Here is a 22646-nt window from a genome sequence, read left to right as displayed (position 1 = left end):
TAGGGATATATACCTAGGAGTGAAATTGCTGGGTCCTGTGATAACTGTGTTCAACTTTGTTTAACTTTTTGAGGAACTGCCAAACTGTTTTTCTTTTTTTCTTTTCATTTTAGGGCTGCACTCGCGGCATAGTGAGGTTCCCAGGCTAGGGGTCTAATCAAAGCTAAGCTGCCAGCCTATACCAGAGCCACAGCAATGCCAGATCTGAGCCACATCTGCAGCCTACACCACAGCTCACAGCAACTTTGGATCCTTAACCCACTGAGCGAGGCCAGGGATCGAACCTGCAAACTTTTGGTTCCTAGTTGGATTCGTTTCTGCTGCGCCATGATGGGAACTCCCAAACTGTTTTTCAATGAATGAACCATTTTACATTCCCACCAGCAGTGTCTGAGGGTTCCTGCTTCTCCATATCCTCCTCAACACTTGCAACTGTCTGGCTTTTTGATTGTAGCCATCCTAGTGGATATGAAGTAGTATGTCACTGTGGCTTTAATTCATGTTTTCCTAATGGCTAATGATGTTGAATATCTTTTCATGTGTTTATTGGCCATTTGTGTATATTCTTTTATTTGCTTCATTAATTTAGAAAATAGGTAAGAATTGTCTACTTATCCTGATGGTAATGAATAATTCCCATTGGAACAAATGGTGTCATACTTTCTGCCCTCTAGGAGGGCAGCCACTGTGAGGCAGTGTGGGACAGTGAGAGAGTGCAGAGGAGCTACCATCGATTCAGCAGATGTGTATGCAGTGTCTGTCCCTGAATAGAGTGCCTGGCCCTCCAGACAATTATACAGTGTGATAAGTAGAGAAAGAATGATAGCACACACCTCTCACAAAGAGTTCACACATAGTTCTTACCATTTGCCTTTACATATATGAATTCAGATGAATTCATTTAACTTTACAAGACAGTAAGGGAGGCATCTCATTACAGATAAGAAACTGAGGCTCAGAAAGTTCAAGTGATTTCCCCAAGGTGATAACTACTAAGTGGTGAAGTGGGGCTTTGCATTTAGGCAGTTTAGAGATAGAATCTAAAGTTTATGGTCTGGGAGTTCCCATCATGGCTCAGCGGTACCCATGAGGATGCAGGTTCCATCCCTGGCCTCGCTCAGTGCTTAGGATCTGGCATTGCCATGAGCTGTGGTGGAGGTTGCAGATGTGGCTCGAATCCCATGTGGCTATGGCTGTGCTATAGGCCAGTGGCCACAGCTCCTATTTGACCCCTAGCCTGGGAACTTCCATATGTGGCCCTAAAAAAATTTAAAAAAAAAATTAAAAAAAGGATAAAGGTTATGGTCTAGAGTCTACCCACATCTATGATGGCAGAGCAGCAAGGAGCTTTGGAAGCTCCTAGAAGGCTTAACTATATGTTGTGTGCGGGGTGTCACTGGGGAAGATGGAGTGGTCAAAATGCGGTTCTGGGATTGCAGAGATAAACCCCGAGGAGGCGCAAAATGTACCAGGAGGAACGGAGGGGAGAGGGTTGGGGGTGGGCTGGGGAGGAAAGGTGCGACTGGTGGAGGGAAGAGCTTATGCAGAGGCCTGGAAGTGGGGGCGTTGTGTTGGGGGATGTGAAAGCTGTTCCATATGGCCTGAGCTTGGAGTGGGAGCAGGGGAGTGACAGAGGGAAGAGGGAAGGGAAGAGGAGGCCACAGGACAAGGACAGGGACAGCTTTTCAAAGCCCTCCTCTGCCGCACTATGGAGTTTGGACCTTGTCTAGGGACGGTGGAGAGCCACTGCAGAGTTAACCAAGGGCTTGAGGGATCCCTGTGGCTACAGTATAGACATTGGAGTGACGGGAGCAGGGAACACAGTAGATGATTCTTTCATTAATGTGAGTTTCCTTCTAGGGCCTCCATTCCTTGGGGAACTTATGAAGTATCAGGGCAGCACTTTGCTATTCCTACAGAAGGAGCTTAGGGGAGGAGAAATCTAGGTGCTTTGGGCTTTGGCTATTGATATTGATTTGGAGGGTTTTTTTTTTTTTTGCTTTTTAGGGCTACACACGTGGCATCTGAAAGTTCTCAGGCTAGGGGTCAAATCAGAGCTATAGCTGCTGGCCACAGCCACAGCCACAGCAACTTGGGATCCGAGCCGCATCTGGGACCTACACCACAGCTCACGGCAGCAGCCGGATCCTTAACCCACTGAGCAAGGCCAGGGATCAAACCTGCATCCTCATGGGTGGGTTCGTTAACCCCTGAGCCATGAAGGGAACTCCTGATTTGGAGATTTTGCCCAGAAGGAAATGATGGCTGTCGCCCTGCCCAGAGTCATAAACCACAAGGGGCCTTTCTTTCCACAGAGCATTCTTCCTGCATCTGTGCCTGGCACTTGGGGGCAGTTTTCAGCTTATAGGCATTTGCAGTCCCTGGCCCTTCAGCTCTTGGTCACTGGCTTGGACATAGTTTTATTTTATTTTGGCACTTCTGTGGGCTTGTTAATATGCTCCGTGCCTGCTGCTTCAGGTCAAAGAAGACTGCCAGTTTCTGTGGGGCTCCTGCCCTCACTCTCCAGTCCTTGGGAGTTCCTTGTCCACCATTCTTATTTTTTAAAGTGATTTTTATTTTTTCATTTACGGTTGGTTTACAGTGTTCTGTCCATTTCTCCTATACAGCAAAGTGACCCAGTCACACATACATATATACATTATTTTTCTCACATTATTCTCCATCATGTTCCATCATAAGTGAGTAGATATAGTTCCCAGTGCTACACAGCAGGATCTCATTGCTTATCCATTCCAAAGGCAATAGCTTGCATCTATTAACCCCAGATTCCCAGTCCATCCCACTCCCTCCCCTTCCCTCTTTGGCAACCACAAGTCTGTTCTCCAAGTCCATGAGTTTCTTTTCTGTGGAAAGGTTCATTGGTTCCTTATGTTAGATTCCAGATATAAGTGATATTATGTGGTATTCGTCTTTCTCTTTCTGACTTACTTCACTTATGAGAGTCTCTAGTTCATCCATGTTTGCTGCAAATGGCATTATTTTGTTCTTTTTTATGGCTGAGTTTGTTCTTTTTTTCCCCTATTATGTATATATACTACATCTTCTTAATCCATTCATCGGTTGATGGACATTTAGGTTGTTTCCATGTCTTGGCTACTATGAATAGTGCTCCAGTGAACATAGGGGTGAAATTTTTCAAGGAAACTTTCGTCCAGATATTTGCCCAAGAAGGGGATTGCTGGGTCATATGGTAATTCTATATGTAGTTTTCTGAGGTACCTCATACTGTTTTCCATAGTGGTTGTACCAATTTACATTCCCACCAACAGTGCAGGAGAGTTCCCTTTTCTCCACACCCTTTCCAGCCTTTGTTATTTATTGACTTGTTAATGATGGACATTCTAATGGGTGTGAGTGAGGTGGTACCTCATCGTGGTTTTGACCTGCATTTCTCTAATAATCAGTGATGCTGAGCATTTTTTCATGGGCTTGAGGGCCATCTGTACACCACTCTTGATTCCGCTTTTTAGGAGTTCCATAGCATTCCCAGTAGTAGGGGTGTGGGGCACTGAAGTTTAACAGGTTCCTGTTACCTTGAGCAGGCAAAACTAGAATATTGGTCTGTTCCTTCATAGCCTTCAGGCCTGTCTGCAGGCCCTTGAGGTCCATAACATCCAATAATGTGGTCCATCACATGTCCTGTTGCGTATATAGAATTGTAGGTGCTCGGACCCAGTGGCGTTCCAACTGTACATGCATCTGAATCACCTGGAGAGCGTGTTAGACACAGTACCTGATTCCGCAGGTCTGGGGTGGGGCCTGAGAATTTTGTATATTTCATAAGTTCCTAAGTGCTGCTGATGCTGTGGTCTAGGACCACGTTTTGAGAACCATTGCTCTGAAGGAATCATAGATTCATAACAGAGGTCAACTTCATTTTACGTATTCATTCTTTCAACAAATATTTATTGAATACCTACTATTCTAGTTGCTGGGACGTAGCAGAGATAAAACAGGCAAAAATCCCTGCCCTCAGGTAAAACTACTTTGTTTAATTCTCTAATAGTGGATACATGTTACTTTACATTTGTCTAAACCCATAGAATGGGTATCACCAAGAGTGAACCCTGATGTAAACTATGGACTCTCAGTGACAGTGACATGTCCGTGTAGGTTCATTGATTTTTCACAAATGTACCACTCCGGTGATATACTCTGCTGATAACAGAGGAGGCTGTGTGTGTGTGTGTGTGTGTATGTGTGTGTGTGCTCGTGTAAGGGTGAGGGTGGGAATACACAGGAAATGTCTGTGTCATCTGCTCAATTTTGCTGTGAACTCAAAACTTCTCTAAAAAAATAAAATCTATTTAAAAAACTTTTTCTTGCAGCCACACCCAAGGCACAGGGAAGTTCCCGAGCCAGGGATTGAATCTGAGCGACGGCTGCGACCTTCACTGCCGATGTGGCAACGCCCATCCTTTAACCCACTGTGCTGAGGTGGGGATCAAACCCACACTTCCACAGTGACCTGAGCCTCTGCAGTTGGCTTCTTAACCCACTGTGCCACGGCAGAAACTCCCCAAGATAAAATCCATTAAATAAATTCCTGCCCTCAAGTTAGGGTGTGCGGAAGGCCCAGAAAGCCATTCCAACTGGCTTAAGAGTAAAGGGAAGCAAGGGATGGGGGGATGGGGGAGAGATAGATTGGAAGTTTGGGGTTAGCAGAGGCAAACTATTATATGTATAGGATGGATACACAGCAAGGGCCTACTGTATAGCACAGGGAACACAGTCAATATCCTATGATAAAGTATAATGGAAAAGAGTATAAAAAAGAATATATATATATGCTTAATTGAATCACTTTGCTTTACAACAGAAATGAACATAGCATTGTAAGTCAATTATACTTCAATTAAAAAAAAAAAAAAAAAAAGGAGTTCCCATCATGGCGCAGTGGTTAACAAATCCGACTAGGAACCATGAGGTTGCGGGTTCCATCCCTGGCCTTGCTCAGTGGGTTAAGGATCTGGCATTGCCGTGAGCTGTGGTGTAGGTCGCAGATGCGACCCGGACCTGGCTTTGCCGTGGCTGTGGCGTAGGCCGGCCGCTACGGCTCCGATTGGACCCCTAGCCTGGGAACCTCCATATGCCGAGGGAAGCGGTGCTACAAAAAGCAAAAAGACCAAAAAAAAAAAAAAAAGAAAGAAAGAAAGGAAAAAAGGAGTTCCCATTGTGGCTCAGCGGTTACGAACTCAACCAGTATCCATGAGGATGTGGGCTTGATTTCTGGTCTCGCTCAATGGGTTAAGGATCTGGAAGTTGCCCTGAGCTGGTGTAGGTCATAGATGCTGCTCTGCCCGAAAGCACCCCCTGCCCTGGTGGTGACAACTTTACTTTTTAAAAAATTAATTAATTAAATTATTTATTTAAAGTATTTAGGTAGGTATGTATTGGCTGCTCCTGAGGCATATGGAGTCGCCGAGCCAGGGGTCAGATCCGAGTTGCAGCTATAGGATCCTTTTATTATTTTTATTTATTTATTTATTTATTGCGATTTCTTGGGCCACTCCCGCTGCATATGGAGGTTCCCAGGCTAGGGGTCTAATTGGAGCCATAGCTGCCGGCCTACGCCCCAGCCACAGCAACTTGGGGTCCGAGCCGCGTCTGCAACCTACACCACAGCTCACGGCAATGCCGGATCCTCAACCCACCGAGCAATGCCAGGGATCAAACCCGCAACCCCATGGTTCCTAGTCGGATTCGTTAACCTCTGAGCCACGATGGGAACTCCAAGGATCCTTTTAACCCACTGTGCCAGGTGGGGGAATTGAACTTGCCTCCTGGTGCTGCAGAGATGCCACCTATGGATTTTGTTGAGCTGCAGCGGGAACTCCCAATAAGATTATTTTAAATATTACCCTTTAAAAAATAAGGAAGTATACTGCATTACCATTTTCTCTCATCTGTCCCTTTGTGGATGCCTCTTCGCTGTGGCGAAAGTGTATCGCTGGTGTTAGAAAAAAGTAAATATGTTGGGATCTTCGATCAAAGATTCATGGTCACGGTCCATGGGCCTTGGTTGGCATTTTTCTATTTGAAGGCCCTGGCCCAGGCCATGGCCACTGTGGAAGAAATTCGCTCCAGGGCTGGGATCCTACGTTGCTGTGGCTGTGGCTGGCAGCTGCTTGACCCCTAGCCAGAGAACTTTGGTAGGCCAAAGATGCAACCCTTAAAAAAAAAAAAAAAAAAAGGTCCAAAAAAAAAAAAAAAATCCTTCTTATTAGAAGGATTCCTCCTGAGGATCCCGAATGATGAACTGAGAAGACTTTCTGCATCTCTCTGAGGGATTGCAGAGGGGCCTCATTTTCCCCCTCCCGGAAAGAGAGCCCTGGCAAGCTTTCTGTGTCACATACAAGACCTTTTGGGTGCCAGTAAGGCTGACTAACTGGAATTTGATTAGTTCCATTTGGGTCTGGTGCCCATTCTCGTGGGTGGTAAATCCCCTGTTAAGTGCAGGGCTGGGTCTCAGAGAGGAGCCAGTGAGCTGGGCAGCACCTTGGATGGTGTCAGGATGAACGGGAGGGGTTGAGCAGTGGCAGGAAGACCGGTCAAGTCAGGACATGCTCACTTAGGTGGGAGGCATTTGAAGTGTGAATCTTCAGGGCAAGCCTTTCTATAGCAAAGCCGCAGGTAGAGGAGGCTGCTGCTTGTGTGTTAGCCCAGGGCAGTTCTGCTAACTTTAGGAAAAGTTCTTTTCCATTCATCTTAGGAGGCTCCTCTGAGGCCATTGGCAGGCTGACCGAATGCCCCCTTTGAAGACTTAAGCATTGCTTTTAATTTTTATTTGTGGTTCATTGCAATCAAGTATACATTCATATTGATTATTTAAGTCGGTTATATTTTGCTGGGCTGAGAACTTGTGTAAAATAAGAAGTATCTGTGGGGAGTTCCCGTCGTGGCTCAGTGGTTAACGAATCCGACTAGGACCCATGAGGTTGTGGGTTCGATCCCTGGCCTTGCTCAGTGGGTTAAGGATCCGTTGTTGCCGTGAGCTGTGGTGTAGGTCGCAGACTCGGCTCGGATCCTGCATTGCTGTGGCTCTGGCGTAGGCTGATGGCTACAGCTCCGACTGGACCCCTAGCCTGGGAACCTCCACATGCCGCAGGAGTGGCCCTAGAAAAGGCAAAAAGAAAAAAAAGAAAAAGAGTATCTGCAGAGATCTGACATTACATCCTTTGTGCAGTTGCTTAAAAACAAAAAGCCAGAATAACGATGTAATGATTTTACTCTCCTTTGCTAACTTTTTCCTGTAATGATATTTTAATGCACCAAAGACCATCCAGGCCACCTGCTCACGTGTCAGGGTCTGACCCTCCGTGGAGCTGTGCATGGATGCACTCTCTCCTTTTCCTCCTTTGCGTTCCTGCTCACTTGTCTCTTCTCCCTCACTTTCCTTCTCTTCTTCCATCACAGTGTCCTCTCATTTTTCCATCTGGGTAGCAGATGGGTAGTTTACCAGATCGTTACTGGCTTGCCTTTCCTCGCTTCCAGGGTTCATTAGCTTCTGGTAGAGGTGGTTTGTTGGAGGGAAACATTTTGTGCAAAGGATCTGGGAAGCCCAGAGTCACCGTGGGGAGCATGAGGTGTCGGGTGGGAGGCAGGAGGCAGAAACATCAGATTTGGCCTCCCCCCTTTTGAGTTGGGCCCAAGCTCAGTGGTGGAACTCAGCCTGGGGAGGGTGTTGAATCTCACCTGGGTCCCTGGGGGCTAGGCAGCCAGCTGGGAGGTGAGTTTCTGCTTTTGTGCATTTTTTGGTGCCTCCTCCTCTATCCTTAGATCCTTTAGGCCCAGGCGTACCAACAGCACCCTCTACCAACCCCCAGAGGTACTGCATTGTCCCCTAATGTTTCTCTGCATCCCGCACACAGCCCCTTGGTTAAACTTTCCTAGAGCTGCCTAGTTTGGGCAGATCATTTGCTTCCTGCAGGACCTGGACTGGGACATCTGAAAAGGTGTAAATCAGCCAGATGCCAGGACAGGCTGAGTAAGTTCTAATCCCAGTGCTTGCAGAAATAATTTTCATGACCAGTTCTGGGCTGGACACTGCACATGAATTTGTGCCAGTTGTACTGATTAATTAGCGCAGATGCTCAGAACAACCGTATTTTTCCAGATGGTCAGCGTTTTCAGCTGTAGACAAGACTGGTATTTCATTGTTAGTTTCTCATGTATGTAAATTATAATTTTCTTTCAGAAAAATGTTTTTGATTTTTAGCTCTTTGCTTAGGCAGCCATCGAATGAAATGTATGCTTCGAGGCCACAACAGTTCTTTTACACCTGCTGGGGAGGCCCTGTGCGTGGAGGGGAAGAGTCAGACAGTTCTGGGTTCTAGCTTTTTTCCCCACTTGGCTAATTTTGTGAGCTTGGGAAGGTTTTTCACCTCCAAGGAGCCTGCGTATCAGCACTCACATTAAAGTGTTGTATGAGGATTAACTGAGATTATGTATAGAAGAGCTTAGGTTGTCCCTGTGCCTGACACATAATAAATACTCTCTAAACTTGGGTTCTGTGGATGGAAGATAGTATAAGAAAAGGAATGTGCATGTGTGTGTGACTTGGTCGCTATGCTGTACAGTGGAAATGGACACAACATTATGAATCAACAATAATTAAAAAAATAAAATGTGATATAAATTTGGGTTCTGTGGGTGAAAAATATAAAGTTTCCAGCTTGTGCACTGTTGCTGTTTGCACATGTTCTGTGCCTGGGGAGTCTGTGAAGCCTTATTTACACACATCTTCCAGTTTTGTGAGGGTTCAGAATGTGGTGAGGCTCCAGCCAAGTGAAATGGAAGAGCTGGCATTCCCTGGGGTGGATGTTGGTCCCTCAGAGACAGAGGGCAGAGGTGCCAAGCCGAGTTGGGCACAAAGCTGACCATGTGCTTTTGTCCTCTGGCTTGTCAGCCAGAACTTGACTCTTGCTTTCTTTTCACTGACCTTGGAGAAAGGAAGGCTGTGAAATGGACCGTAAAACTAAGAGAAAGGGAAGGAGGGGGCAGGTCTGAGGAAGCGGCCCTGACGGGAGGTGAGGTGGACGGTGCTGCTCTCCTAAACTGTTTTCTTTAGGGACCGCGAGGAAAAGGTGGAATTAATTTACCCAGTGAAGGGCAGCACATCCTAATGAGGTAAATTCCCGCAGCTCATGACATTTTATTACACAGGTACGGTTGGTTGTTCCTCGGTGTCTGGAGGATTGAGTCCAGGACCCCTTCGGATACTAAAATCCTCAGATGCTCAAGTTCCTCATATAAAATGGTGTAGTATTTGCATATAACCAAGGCATACCCTCCCATATATTTAAATTTTTTTTTAATTAAAAAAATTTTTTTTTTGGATCTTTTTCTACGGCCGCACCCGCAGCATATGGAGGCTCCCAGGCTAGGGGTCTAGTCGGAGCTGTAGCCGCCGGCCTACACCACAGCCACAGCAACACGGGATCCGAGCCTCGTCTGCGACCTACACCACAGCTCACCACAAGGCCGGATCATTCACCCACTGAGCAAGGGCAGGGATTGAACCCGAAACCTCATGGTTCCTAGTCGGATTCGTTAACCGCTGAGCCACGACGGGAACTCCCCACATGTTTTAAATCATCTCTAGATTACTTCCAATACCAAATACAATGTTAATGTTGATGTTACATAAATAGTCGCCAGTGCTTGGCAAATTCAACTTATTTTTTTCCTTTGTGAGTTTGTTCTTTTTTTTTGTTTTGTTTTTTGGTTTTTTTTTTTTTTTTTTTTTTTTTTTTTTTTTGCCACACATGAGGCATGTGAAGGTTCCTGGGCCAGGGACTGAACCTGCTCCACAGCAGTGACAATGCCGGGTCCTTAATTAGCTAGGGCCACCAGGGAACTCCTCAAGTTTCTGCTTTTTGGAACGTTCTGGAATTGTAAGAAGTATTTTAAATCCCACTTGGTCGAATCTGTGAAATGAAATCTGAGGCTGCAGAGGGCTGACTATATCCCGTAATCATTTGGAAATTAAGAGAGGATCAAAGACAAATTAAGTCACCTACCCATAGATTACCATGGATAACATTTTCACATCACCTTATGGGTTTTTTTCATATGTAGTCTATATATGTAAATTCAAAATGGGATTATTTTATACTGTGACTCTGTAACCTGCACTTTTAATGTATATGTCCTTCTATGCCAATGATTAGAAATTAAAAAAACAATTTTATTGAGGTATCATTGACATATAACATTGCATTAGTTTCAGGTGTACAACATAATGATTTGGTATTTGTATATGTTGCAAAATGATCACCACTGTAAGTGTAGTTAACATTCATAGTTAAAGAGTTCCGGGAGTTCCCGTCGTGGCGCAGTGGTTAACGAATCCGACTAGGAACCATGAGGTTGCGGGTTCGGTCCCTGCCCCTGCTCAGTGGATTAAGGATCCGGCGTTGCCATGAGCTGTGGTATAGGTTGCAGACGCGGCTCGGATCCCGCGTTGCTGTGGCTCTGGCGTAGGCTGGTGGCTACAGCTCCGATTCGACCCCTAGCCTGGGAACCTCCATATGCCACGGCAGTGGCCCAAGAAATAGCAAAAAAGACAACAACAACAACAACAAAAACATAGTTAAGGAGTTCCCGTGGTGGCTCATCGATGACAAACCTGACTAGTATCCTTGAGGACGTGATTTCGATCCCTGGCCTCGCTCAGTGGGTTAAGGATCTGGCATTGCCATGAGCTGCGGTGTAGGTCACAGACATGGCTCGGATCCCGCATTGCTGTAGCTCTGGCTTAGGCTGGTGGCTACAACTCCGGTTAGACCCCTAGCCTGGGAACCTTCACATGCCACTGGTGCTGCCCTAGAAAAGACCAAAAAAACAAAAAAAACCCCACCAAAACCCACCATTCATTGCTAAAAAACCATGCATAAACAATTTTTTTTCTTGTGATGACAATTTTTTTTTTTTTTTTTGTCTTTTGTTGTTGTTGTTGTTGTTGCTATTTCTTGGGCCGCTCCCGCGGCATATGGAGGTTCCCAGGCTAGGGGTCGAATCGGAGCTGTAGCCACCGGCCTACGCCAGAGCCACAGCAACGCAGGATCCGAGCTGCGTCTGCGACCTACACCACAGCTCACGGCAACGCCGGGTCGTTAACCCACAGAGCAGGGGCAGGGATCGAACCTGCAACCTCATGGTTCCCAGTCGGATTCGTTAACCACTGCGCCGCGACGGGAACTCCCATGATGACAATTTTTAAGATCTACTTTCTTATCGACTTTGAATATGCAACACAGTATTAACTATAGTCACCATTAACTATGTTCGCTACATAGTATCATAAACTGCGGTAATGTATAGAAATGCTGTACATTACACCCCTAGAGCAGAAATCTGTTATTTTTAATGACCACAGACATTTTATTATACGTCCTTGCCTTGTAAACACTCAGTGCCATACTCTTGAACTTCTAAGTTATTTCTAGTGTTTCATTATTAAAAACCAAGCCCTGTAGTCCTTTCTTAAACACAGTGTCTGAAACTCTGCGAGTGTCTCTGCCAGTTTATAAGATATTTGTAGGCAAAGTCCATGCCTTGGACTTTTTTAATGTTCCCCCAGAGCACCTGGCACAGTCTCCTAATAGGCTCCCTCTCGCTGTTGCTAAATTTGACACTGAAGAGGAGGAGAGTTTGGATCATAGCCATGATTCCATTATTTATCTTCCTATTTAAGGCCATCACCAGGCAGCCTTTAAAACTCATGTGTGAGTGATTTCAGTCTACATCAAACCTTCTAGAACCTGAAATCGTTACTCATAGCACTACTGGCATAACCCTTAGGTTTTCAGAGCACTTTTCACATTGTTATATTGTGCAGGTCTTAGGATGGGCTATTATTATCACTCATAGTTTGCAGGGGAGGAAGCTGAGATTAAGAGAATTTAAGTGCCCTTCCTACTACACCATGCTGCCTCTTTGTTTAACTTATTGACTTAAGAAAATTTGTATTAGTTTGCACATTAGTGTATCTGTGATGTTGCTGTTAGGTACCAATCACATAGAAACAGAATAAACTCTTTTTTTTTTAAATGGAAGAATTGGTAGCTATTTCACAACACACTTAACATATACTTTCTTCTAGAGAGAGTTATGCTGAGGTTTACTTAACTAGATTTGCTGGCAATATTCAAGGTAATTAAAACATTCCAGCCCTGCAAGCGTGTCCAGTGAAGACATTTCCTGCATCAGTAACTCCTTTGTGGGCGTTTGGCTTTGCACTCTGTCCATGGGTACATTTTTACAGGTTGGTTTCCCTAAGAGAAAAGTTGGTTATACTTTTCCTTCTCTCTCCCTACCTTTGGGTCTTCAGCTATGACAGAGACTCCACTTTCAACGTGTTTGTGGGAAAAGGGCAGCTGATTGCAGGGATGGACCAAGCTCTGGTCGGGATGTGTGTAAATGAGAGGCGTTTTGTGAAGATCCCTCCAAAGCTCGCCTACGGAAGTGAAGGGGTTTGTAAGTATCTGTTCTGTGTGTGTAAACACCCTCTGCCGAAACGACCAGAACATCTGCAGGCTCTTCAGTCGGTCAGACTAGAGAATCTTTGGAAGCTTTACGTTGGGGGAAATGAGAAGCAGTGAAAACACACAACTAAAATTTCACCTTAAGTTTATTTACTCTAGAGATGAAAGAAGTGTTGTTAACACAGGTGTATTGAATGTAACCCTTGTTGAGAGGAACATGTTTTTTCGCTTTTCTTTGAATTTCATTTGGAGGAAAGATGGAGGGAGCATGGCTCATTTTGGAACTGTAGGTGACTCCTTGAGCCCTTTTGGCTTCCGTTCACCACGGCAGCATCCTAGGTGTTTATTTGTCTGGCCCGAAAGGCCGCAGCTTCTTAATATGAACTCTTATTTTCTAGCTGGTGTTATCCCCCCAAATTCAGTGCTGCATTTTGATGTCCTTCTGATGGATATTTGGAATTCGGAAGATCAGGTTCAGGTTCACACTTATTTCAAGCCCCCCAGTTGCTCTCGGACCATCCAGGTGTCTGATTTTGTAAGGTACCACTACAACGGAACGTTCTTGGATGGGACACTGTTTGATTCGAGGTAAGTTCCGCTACTTGTCGTGATATCCTTGAAATGCCCCTTCGTTCCTTCTGTCTCATCTGCTTTTTATGCCCATGGGGAAACCTGCAAAGGGACTCTTCCCAACTGCTCTGTGATTGGGAGCAAAGATGTATGCATGCCTTTTCTCCAGGGATGACCAAGGGTTCCTTGGTCAGCTGAGTGTTGGGTAACAAAACCCTTTGGAAAGATGAGTTAGAAATGCCCGCATGATATGGAACTTTTCCCCTTTTTCATTGGTTTTCAGTCACAATCGCATGAAAACATATGACACATATGTGGGAATCGGCTGGCTGATTCCCGGCATGGACAAAGGGCTGCTGGGGATGTGTGTGGGGGAAAAGCGCATCATCACCATACCTCCTTTTCTGGCCTATGGAGAAGACGGAGATGGTAAGTGCTTCTCGTTCTTCCAGCCTCTCTCAGCCGTCCTTATTTCTATTGCAGTGGTTAACTTACCACGCGAAACCCGCCAGAGCTTTTGGTCTAGACGTGCAGTGTCCAGTATGAGAGCCACTAGCTACAGATGGCTATTTGCATTTACGTTAAAAGAAACAGAAGTTCAAATTCTGCACCTTGGTCCTACTGCCACAGTTGACATACTTAAGTGCTGTCTCCTGGACAGTACACCCCAGAGCATTCCCATCTGCAGAAAGTTCTGTTGGATGTTGCTAGTCTAGATCATCTGCTGTCTGATGAGTAGGTTGTGGAATTCTGCACCTATTCACGGTCGTGGTTGTCCTAAGTAAGCGGTCTGCCATTGCCTCATAAGCTATGTCCTTGGACACCAACCTCTCCAGCCTTTCCCTGCTGTGAAAAGAGATCTGAATGAGACAGGAAAAGGTTGTAGACATCAAGGTAGAAATTTAGCGGAGTTCCCGTCGCGGCACAGTGGAAATGAATCCGACTAGGAACCATGAGGTTGCGGGTTCGATCCCTGACCTTGTTCAGTGGGTGAATGATCCGGCGTTGCCGTGAGCTGTGGTGTAGGTCCCAGACGTGACTCAGATCCTGCGTTGTTGTGGCTGTGGTGTAGGCTGGCAGCTGTAGCTCTGATTCGACCCCGAGCCTGGGAATCTCATATGCTTTGGGTGCAACCCTAAAAAGCCAAAAAAAAAAAAAAAAAAAAAAAAAAAAAGAGGTAACAATTTAGCATATGCTGCTAGAATTGTCTTTTTTTCACTGATTTGTACCTCCTGGATGGGTCTTACCTGTGACATTAGCTCCATGAGGACAAATGCAAAGCATAATTTTAGAAAACACATTAATTTGAATTAGTGTCCAGTTTGTAGTTTACTGTGAGAGCAAAGAGAATATTGGCTGATAAATAGAATTTATCTCAGCTACTCATGTTTGTATTTCAGGCACATTTAATCGCACCGACACGCTGATACAACCGTGGGACTTCCCTGCATTTAAATAAGCAGATATATGTAGTTAAGAATAGAAATGAAAACATGATGCTATTTAAGAAGTTTACTGACAGTGGTACCCAACTTCTAATAATTCCCTAATATAATGTTTTCCAAGCTATGCTTCCTGGCTCTTGGTCTACAAAGCAGGAGGTGGGGGGCCTTCTCTCCTGTCCGCCGCTGTGTTTATTTTTGGGGATCTGTAGATAGTTTCTTTTAAAACCTGCTAAAAGGAAAATAAAGCTTGAAAATATATCTTAATTTTTATAATTGCCGTAAATATATCTTAATTTTCTCTTCCCTAAACATGTTATTATCCTTAATGATACTCAAACTGCCTCATCCTTATCTAATGGAAGGTCATTCTCTTTGGCTCCCAAATCCTTTTGTTGTCTTCCACATGAATATGATGTACCAAATAAAACTAGACACCTAGCCTGACATGAGAAATGTGATTTATTTATTTAAAATAAATAACACTTTTGGGGAGTTCCCGTCGTGGTGCAGCGGAAATGAATCCGACTAGGAACCATGAGGTTTCGGGTTCAATCCCTGTCCCTGCTCAGTGGGTTAAGGATCCGGCTTTGCCGTGAGCTGTGGTATAGGTTGCAGACGCGGCTCGGATCTAGCATTGCTGTGGCTCTGGTGTAGGCCTGCAGCTGTAGCTCCTATTGGACCCCTAGCCTGGGAACCTCCATATGCTGTGGGTACAGCCCTAAAAACCAAACAAACAATAAAATAAAATAAAATAAATAACACTTTAAATATTTAAAAGAAATAGTTTATTTAAAGTGGTTATTTTAAAATGCTTTGTATTTTGATACTGTGCTCAGCTATCCAGATATACATTTAAATAGGTAAATTGTATAGTGTGGGAATTATATCTCAATGAAGTTGTTCTAAAAAAAACTATGGAGTTCCCTGGTGGCTCAGTGGGTTAAGGATCTGGCATTGTCATTGCTGTGGCTCTGGTTACCGCTGTGGCTTGGGTTTGATTCCTGGGAACTTCCACATGCCGCAGGTGCAGACAAAAAATATATATATATATAGACATATATTTGTTAGGAAAAAAAATTTAAAAAGCAAACATGCAAATGGTACATGGTAATGCTAGAAAAATTGAAACCTTGGGATTACTTTTTTAAAAAAATATTTATTTATTTTTTGTCTTTTGTCTTTTTAGGGCCACACCCATGGCATATGGAGGTTCCCAGGCTAGGGGTTGAATTGGAACTGTTGATATTGGCCTACACCACAGCCACAGCAACGCCAGATCCAAGCCACATCTGTGACCTACACCACAGCTCATGGCAATGCTGGATTCTTAACCCACTGAGCAGGGCCAGGGATCGAACCCTCAACCTCATGGTTCCTAGTCGGATTCGTTTCTGCTGCGCCAAGACGGGAACTCTGAAATTACTTTTAAGACTTCTGATTTTCTATTAAATCAAATGATTCAGAAAATTACGAAAGATTAACATTCTATAGCACACCTACCCACACCCATACCTGCTTTCAGGGCTTAACCACACCTGGCATTCCAGAGGCTGACTCAGCAGCCCACTTAAAACAGACTTCACTCTTCCTTTGAGGGAAAGGAGACAGAAGGATGGGCTCTGCCAAAAAGCCAGTTGAAGGAGCACAGGCTTGGCATGCCCTGTGGTTCACTTACCCAGCCTTACTCCTTTGCATGGCATAAAAATGGCATGTAAGAGTGTTGAGATAGGTGGTTTGCCAGGTAACGTCCTTTTATCCTAGAGGACTGGATTTAGAGTCACTTATTGGTTGATGTTGATCTTTGCAGGAAGAGCTAGTGCCCAGTAATCTCTTCATGTTGCACGTATTCAATAAATCCTAACTGTTAGGAAGGTCCAAGAAGTGCGATAGAAATGATTTGAGGACAGTTTATTTTTTGGACCATGGGTGCCATTGCCCCCCTCTCATCTCAGCTAACTTTAGTTTTATTTATATCTTGTTTTGAACTTTTACCTCTTTAAAAAAAGATGGGGAGTTCCTCTCGTGGCTCAGAGGTTAACAAACCTGACTAGCATCCAAGAGGATGTGGGTTCGATCTCTGGCCTTGCTCAGTGGGTTAAGGATCTGGGCGTTGCTGTGAGTTGTGGCACAGGTCACAGATGCGGCTCGGATCCAGCGTTCCTGTGGCTGCGGTGTAGGCCGGCGGCTACAGCTCTGATTAGACCCCTAGCCTGGGAACCTCCACATGCTGCCAGTGCAGTCCATAAAAAAAAAAAAAAAAAAAAAAAAAAAAAGGAAAAGAAAATGGGCTGGGCTGTGAGTTCCAAAGAACAGGTCTATGCGGTGTTCTCCAGAACCAAATCTGAGCTTTAGAATTTGTGCCTTTAAGTGTCTGTGATTCACATCAATACACAAACAGAAACCCACAGAGAGAGGTATGTATTTGGGTTTACACCTGAGTAGAGCCTTGACTTGCCAGCACAAGCGTAGAAAATGTGGTCCCAGTAGTCTCCACGTCATTAATATTGGTCGGCCCCCTTTCTGATGAGGTCAGACTTCAAGTTATGCCCGCCAGCCCATCCCTGGGTGGAGGCCATGGTGAGACAGCATGGTTAGACACCACAGGGGACTGCCCGAGATGCGGAAGAACATTTGTTTCCTGGGCTTGAACACTTCAGGGAATGTGTAACACCGACGCAGTGAGCTTTGTGTTGCAAAGTGCTTCCTAAATCTTATGTCCGGGTTTCGTCATCTTCCTTCATTCCACTCTAGGGAAGGACATTCCTGGACAGGCATCTCTGGTCTTTGATGTCGCATTATTGGACCTCCACAATCCCAAGGATGGCATTTCCATTGAGAATAAAGTAGTGCCTGAAAACTGTGAGCGGCGAAGTCAAAGCGGGGACTTTCTCAGGTATCATTACAATGGCACACTTCTGGATGGCACATTCTTTGATTCCAGGTAAGGAAACAGTAGGAATCTGGACTCCCCAAAACATCCTATTAAATACGGTTTACTGCTGGCGGGACAATGATTGGCATACTCTGTCGGTGCTGATTTGGAGTTGGTATTTTCATCTCCAATACAGGTTTCTATTTTCTGATACCGAATTCTTTCAGAGGCTGTTAGAACCGTCTCCTTGGGAGATGGGTTTGCAGGAAAGCAGGGTAGGCTCACCCTGGACTCCCACCATCCTCTGTACTGTATCCAATTATGAACCCAATTAGGTCCAGAAGGGAGGTCCAGGCAACAGGAGGGGAGAGAACAGACCTGGTGCCAGGCGACCTGGGTTCCTGTCCCTGTGTGTGGTGCACTAGGTGTGTGACTTTGGACAGCATTTGACCTCCCCAGGCCTTTCCCTGTTGTTAACACTCTTCTCAAAGAGACAGTTAGATTAAAGAGATGAGGTAGGAAAAGTACTTTGCAAACTTTAAAGGCTTGTCTGCTGCAGGGACTGGCTGGAATCATTCAGCTCCCATCTTGAGGCTTTGGAGGCTAATGACCAAGCTCGTTATTACTCAAAGTTTCATTTTGTTTAGCAAGCTTAGCCTGCAGTCTTGAGCAGGCAACAGGCGTTTGGTATGTGTTGCTCATTCAAGTGGCATGTGTTATTTGGAAAACATTTCTTTAGCTTCCTAAAGAGCAAACAAGTAGGAACAGCAATCCACCTGTCTCTTTGAGGTAAGAGACTTCTCTTTTATTTAGTCATCCAGAAACATTACAGAAGAATTTTTATATGGTATAATTTTATTTGAATAATTCATTCTTCCTCCTCCTAGGATCTCTTCTTTTATATTTTATATTTGATTTTGAGGAAAAAAAGCATTAGTCCCCTGGTTCAAAGTTAAAACAAAATATTAAGATACGTCATATAGAAGTTCCTGTCATGGTGCAGCAGAAATGAATCTGACCTGTGGCATGTGGAAGTTTCTAGGCTAGGGGTCAAATCAGAGCTGCAGCTGCAGGCCTACACTACAGCCACAGCATGGATACTAGTGGGGTTCTTAACCCACTGAGCCACAATGGGAACGCCCAAGAAGTCATTTCTTATGTCTGCATAGTGTTTCATTGGGTAAATATGCCATATTTATTTAAGCATTCCCCATTGATGACATTTGGGTTGTTTTTATTCTCTATTAAAAAAAATTCAGAGTGTGTGTGTGTTTGTGTGTGTGTGTGATTACTTGTTATATATGAGCTTGGTTCTTTTATTCCCTGGAATTATATTTCTAACTGAAAGACCATTCTTCTTTCCATATTAATGGAACCACAGTTTTTCTTAATTGCTGCAGTAATTATTTTTGTAGCTAAATCTTAAAAAATACGATTGTTTCCTTGGGATAAATTTTTAGAAGAATCTCTGGGTCTAAGGTTATGTGTGTTTTTTAGTTTTTGATATAATTACCAAGTTAGCCTCAAGGAAGATTTTACATCACTAAGAGTATCCCATTCCCTGCAAACTCAGCAGCACTGGGTATGATTTTAAAATAATCTTTGCTAATTTATAGGAGAAAAATATAACTTCATAATTTCTTTTTTTTGTCTTTTTTGTCTTTTTAAGGCCACACCCGTGGCACATGGAGATTCCCAGGCTAGGGGTCCAACTGGAGCTACCGCTGCTGGCCTACGCCACAGCCACAGCAACGTGGGATCCGAGCCACATCTGCAATCTACACCACAGCTCATGGCAACGCTGGATCCCCAACCCACTGAGCGAGGCCGGGAATTGAACCCGAAACCTCATGGTTGCTAGTCGGATTCATTTCTGCTGCACCAAGACGGGAACTCCAGGCTTCCTTTATTCTTATACAAATTTTTATATATTCTGTCATGGATGATTTGTTAAAAATTCTCTCCCTCCCCTAGAGTATATAAATATTTACCTGTATTTTCCTCATGCTTTTTAAATGCTTTTTTAACCCTTTAAAATATTCTCTATTAGAATTTTTATTTTTTAAAAGTATGTTCTTATTGTATAAAGCAAAACAATGAAAAGATATTTAATAAAACATAGGAGTTCCTATCATGGCTTAGCGGAAACGAATCTGACTAGTATCCATGAGGTTGCAGGTTCAATCCCTGGCCTCGCATAGTGGGTTAAAAATCCGGCATTGTCATGAGCTGTGGTGTAGGTCGAAGATGTGACTCGGATCTGGTGCGGCTATGGCTGTGGCGTAGGCTGGCAACTGCAGCTCTGATTCGGAACCCTATCCTGGGGACCTCCATATGCTGAGGGTGCAGCCCTAAAAAGCCCCAAATAAAAAAGTAATAATTTCTCATCAACCTCCTCCATTCTCACCACCCGAAGTAAACAGTAAAAACCTTCCACAGGCTCTCACCATGCTTAGAAACACTTTCATGTTTAAATGTTTAATCCATCTGGAATTTATTGTGGTCCTCAATGTGATAGTCAGCATCTAACTTTTTTCCCAGATGGTTAGTTAGTTTTCCCAACACCCTTTATTTAATAACTGCCTTTTCCTTACTCATCTAAAATCTGACATTTATTATGTACCAAATGCACTCTTTTTTTCTTTCTTTCTTCCTTTTTTTCTTTCTCTTCCTTCCTTCCTTCTTTCTTTCATGGCATATGGAAGTTCCTGGGCTAGGGATGGAATTGGAAATAGAGCTGCCAGCCTACACCACAGCCACAGCAATGCCAGATCCAAGCCGAGTCTGCAACCTACACTGCAGGTTATGGCAATGCTGGATCCTTAACCCATTGACCGAGGCCAGGGATTGAACCCGAGTCCTCATGGATACTAGTCAGGTCCATTCCTGCTGAGCCACAAAGGGAACTCCCAAAGTATACATCTTTTTTCTTTCTTTCTTTTTTGGCCACCCTGTGGCATATGGAGTTCCTGGGCCAGGGATCAGATCTCAGTCGCAGTTGGGACCTAAGCTGCAGCTGCTGCAATGCTGGATCCTTAATCTGCTGTATCCCAGGCTCCCAAGATGCTGCCAATCTCATTGTGCCACAGAGGGAATTCTGTACCAAATCCTTTTTTTTTTTTTTTTTTTAAATGAGAGTTGCAACGTTTATTTCAGGTTCTCTCTTGTTTTTTTTTTTTTTTTTTTTTTTCTTTTTTGCCACACAGGCAGTATGTGGGAATTCCTGGGCCAGGGATTGAACCTACGCCTCACAGCAGCAACCAGAGCCACAGCGGTGAGAACGCAGGAGCCTCAACCGGCTAGGCCATCAGAGAACTCCCCCAAATCCTTTTATAGACTTTTGGATTTTTGTCTAGAATTTTTTTCTTTTCCAGTAATCTCACTATTCCTGGGCTAGTATTATACCTTTAGCGATTATAGCTTTTTGATTTGTATGATAGAGACTTTTCTTTTTCTTTTTTAATAGCTTTTTTTTTTTTTTTTAATGGTTGTCATATGGAAGTTCCTGTGTCAGGGACTGAATCTGAGCCAAGCTGCTGCAGTCAGATTCTTTTTTTTTTTTTTTTTTTTTTGGTCTTTCTGCCTTTTCTAGGGCTGCTTCTGCGGCATATGGAGGTTCCCAGGCTAAGGGTCAAATTGGAGCTGTAGCCGATGGCCTACGCCAGAGCCACAGCAACTCGGGATCCAAGCCATATCTGCAACCTACACCACAGCTCACAGCAATGCCGGATCCTTAACCCCTGAGCAAGGCCAGGGATCGAACCCGCCACCTCATGGTTCCTAGTCGGATTCGTTAACCACTGCACCATGACGGGAACTCCTGCAGTCAGATTCTTAACCCACTGTGCCATAGCGGGAACTCCTTTTTCTTTTTAAAACATTTTTTTTTTCTACTACGTGATACATGGACATGGTTCAAAATCCTAAAAGTATAAAATAATGGACAATGAAGGATTTCCCTCCTCTCCTTGGCCCTCAATCACCCAGTTCCCCTCTCACAGGGAACCAGTGTTATGAATTTCGTAGGTCTTCCAGACAATGACCTGCTGATAGTTATGCAGATGATCCACTTCCTATCATTTCTTCATGCTCCTTGGCTTTGTGGTCTGAGGGGTGCTGAGAAGGAAGAGCCCCTCACAGCTCCGCCTTTTCATCTCCCTGGCCTCACTGTGGGCCATCTTCCAGGAGGCAGTTGTTCTTGGGCTGTGTTTGATGAGGTGATGGTGGAACGGGTTGGCTCCTTCAGGAAGAGCTTTTGGCCACATGTGCTCTAGCTGTGAGTAGTGGGTACAGATCATTGTGGTTCAAAGTTTGGAAAGAGACATGGGATATGAAGTTTTATAATTTTATTTTGGAGTCTTCAGGCTTTGGGAAGTTTATTCCTGTTCTCTCCAGATTCATAGTAATCAGACTCAGTTGGCAATTGAGACTGGATCTCTCCTCTGGGCAGAAGGCTTGGGCCTCCTGCTGCAGGCACTTGTGGCATCAAGTGGTCCAGGTGTCACCATGCGGTAGCTTGGTGATTATAGCATGGATTACAGTGGGGCGAGTTCATCCGGGCTCTGGTGGAGGCTGCAGAGTTAAATTGCTTTGGTATATGTGGCAATTCGAATATTCATGTCCTACCTATAAAGATATTCTCCTCCTTAGAAAAATTCTTAGTTTCTGAGAAGGGCCCCCCCTACTGCGTTCTCCATTAACTTGACTGGGTCACCAAGTGTGCAGTCTGACTCACATGAGCTGCATTTCTGCAGGGTTGCTTCATGAAACCCGCCTCTCATTCATAACCCGGCCAAACCAGAGCGCTGGGGTACTGGGTTGTGGGAGCGTTTCTGCAGGTGGCAGCCCCGACTCCGTGTGTGGCTCCGTGCTCACCATTTCAGGAGAGCGTGTTCCCCGACCCGCACTCCGATTCTGGGGTTCACCGCATTCCGGGCTCTGGAGGCCTCTGAGCTCCTGTTGCCTCCCGGGACAGCCGGCATAGCGGCCGCTACGCCCCTCGTGACGACCCTCTTCTCCTCTTTGCCAGCTACTCGCGGAACCGCACTTTTGACACGTACATTGGGCAGGGCTACGTGATTGCTGGGATGGATGAAGGTTTGCTCGGCGTTTGCATTGGAGAGAAGCGGAGGATCGTGGTCCCCCCTCACCTGGCGTACGGCGAGGAAGGAAGAGGTGAGCGCTGGCCTCCTTGCTGAGGTTCAGCCCAACGGCGCTGACTGCTGCGCCCACGTCGCTCGGAACCTGAGA

The 22646-nt window shown here is 44.9% G+C and overlaps 1 protein-coding gene across 5 annotated transcripts in view; it reads left to right on the top strand.

Moving 5' to 3' along the window:
• FKBP9 (FKBP prolyl isomerase 9) overlaps positions 1 to 22646 on the top strand; it is a 45962-nt gene that overhangs the window by 2597 nt on the left and 20719 nt on the right. For 3 of the 5 annotated variants that reach the window (XR_014833168.1, XR_014833169.1, NM_001252232.1), the window contains 5 exon segments: positions 12356 to 12501; positions 12908 to 13097; positions 13363 to 13508; positions 17276 to 17465; positions 22426 to 22571. Coding sequence is in view for 1 of the 5 variants with exons in the window: in NM_001252232.1 (NP_001239161.1) it covers positions 12356 to 12501; positions 12908 to 13097; positions 13363 to 13508; positions 17276 to 17465; positions 22426 to 22571 (818 nt within the window). In the remaining 4 variants the exon portion in view is untranslated. 5 annotated transcript variants of the gene reach the window in all.

This window comes from Sus scrofa, chromosome 18 (genome assembly GCF_054392235.1).
Source record: "Sus scrofa isolate SSC_HxYL_T2T_F1_AM1 chromosome 18, Sscrofa_HxYL_maternal_Yorkshire_Landrace_v2.0, whole genome shotgun sequence".
Classification (NCBI taxonomy): domain Eukaryota; kingdom Metazoa; phylum Chordata; class Mammalia; order Artiodactyla; family Suidae; genus Sus; species Sus scrofa.
Note: the sequence above shows the minus strand (reverse complement) of the source record. Positions and strands in the feature narration are given on the sequence as shown.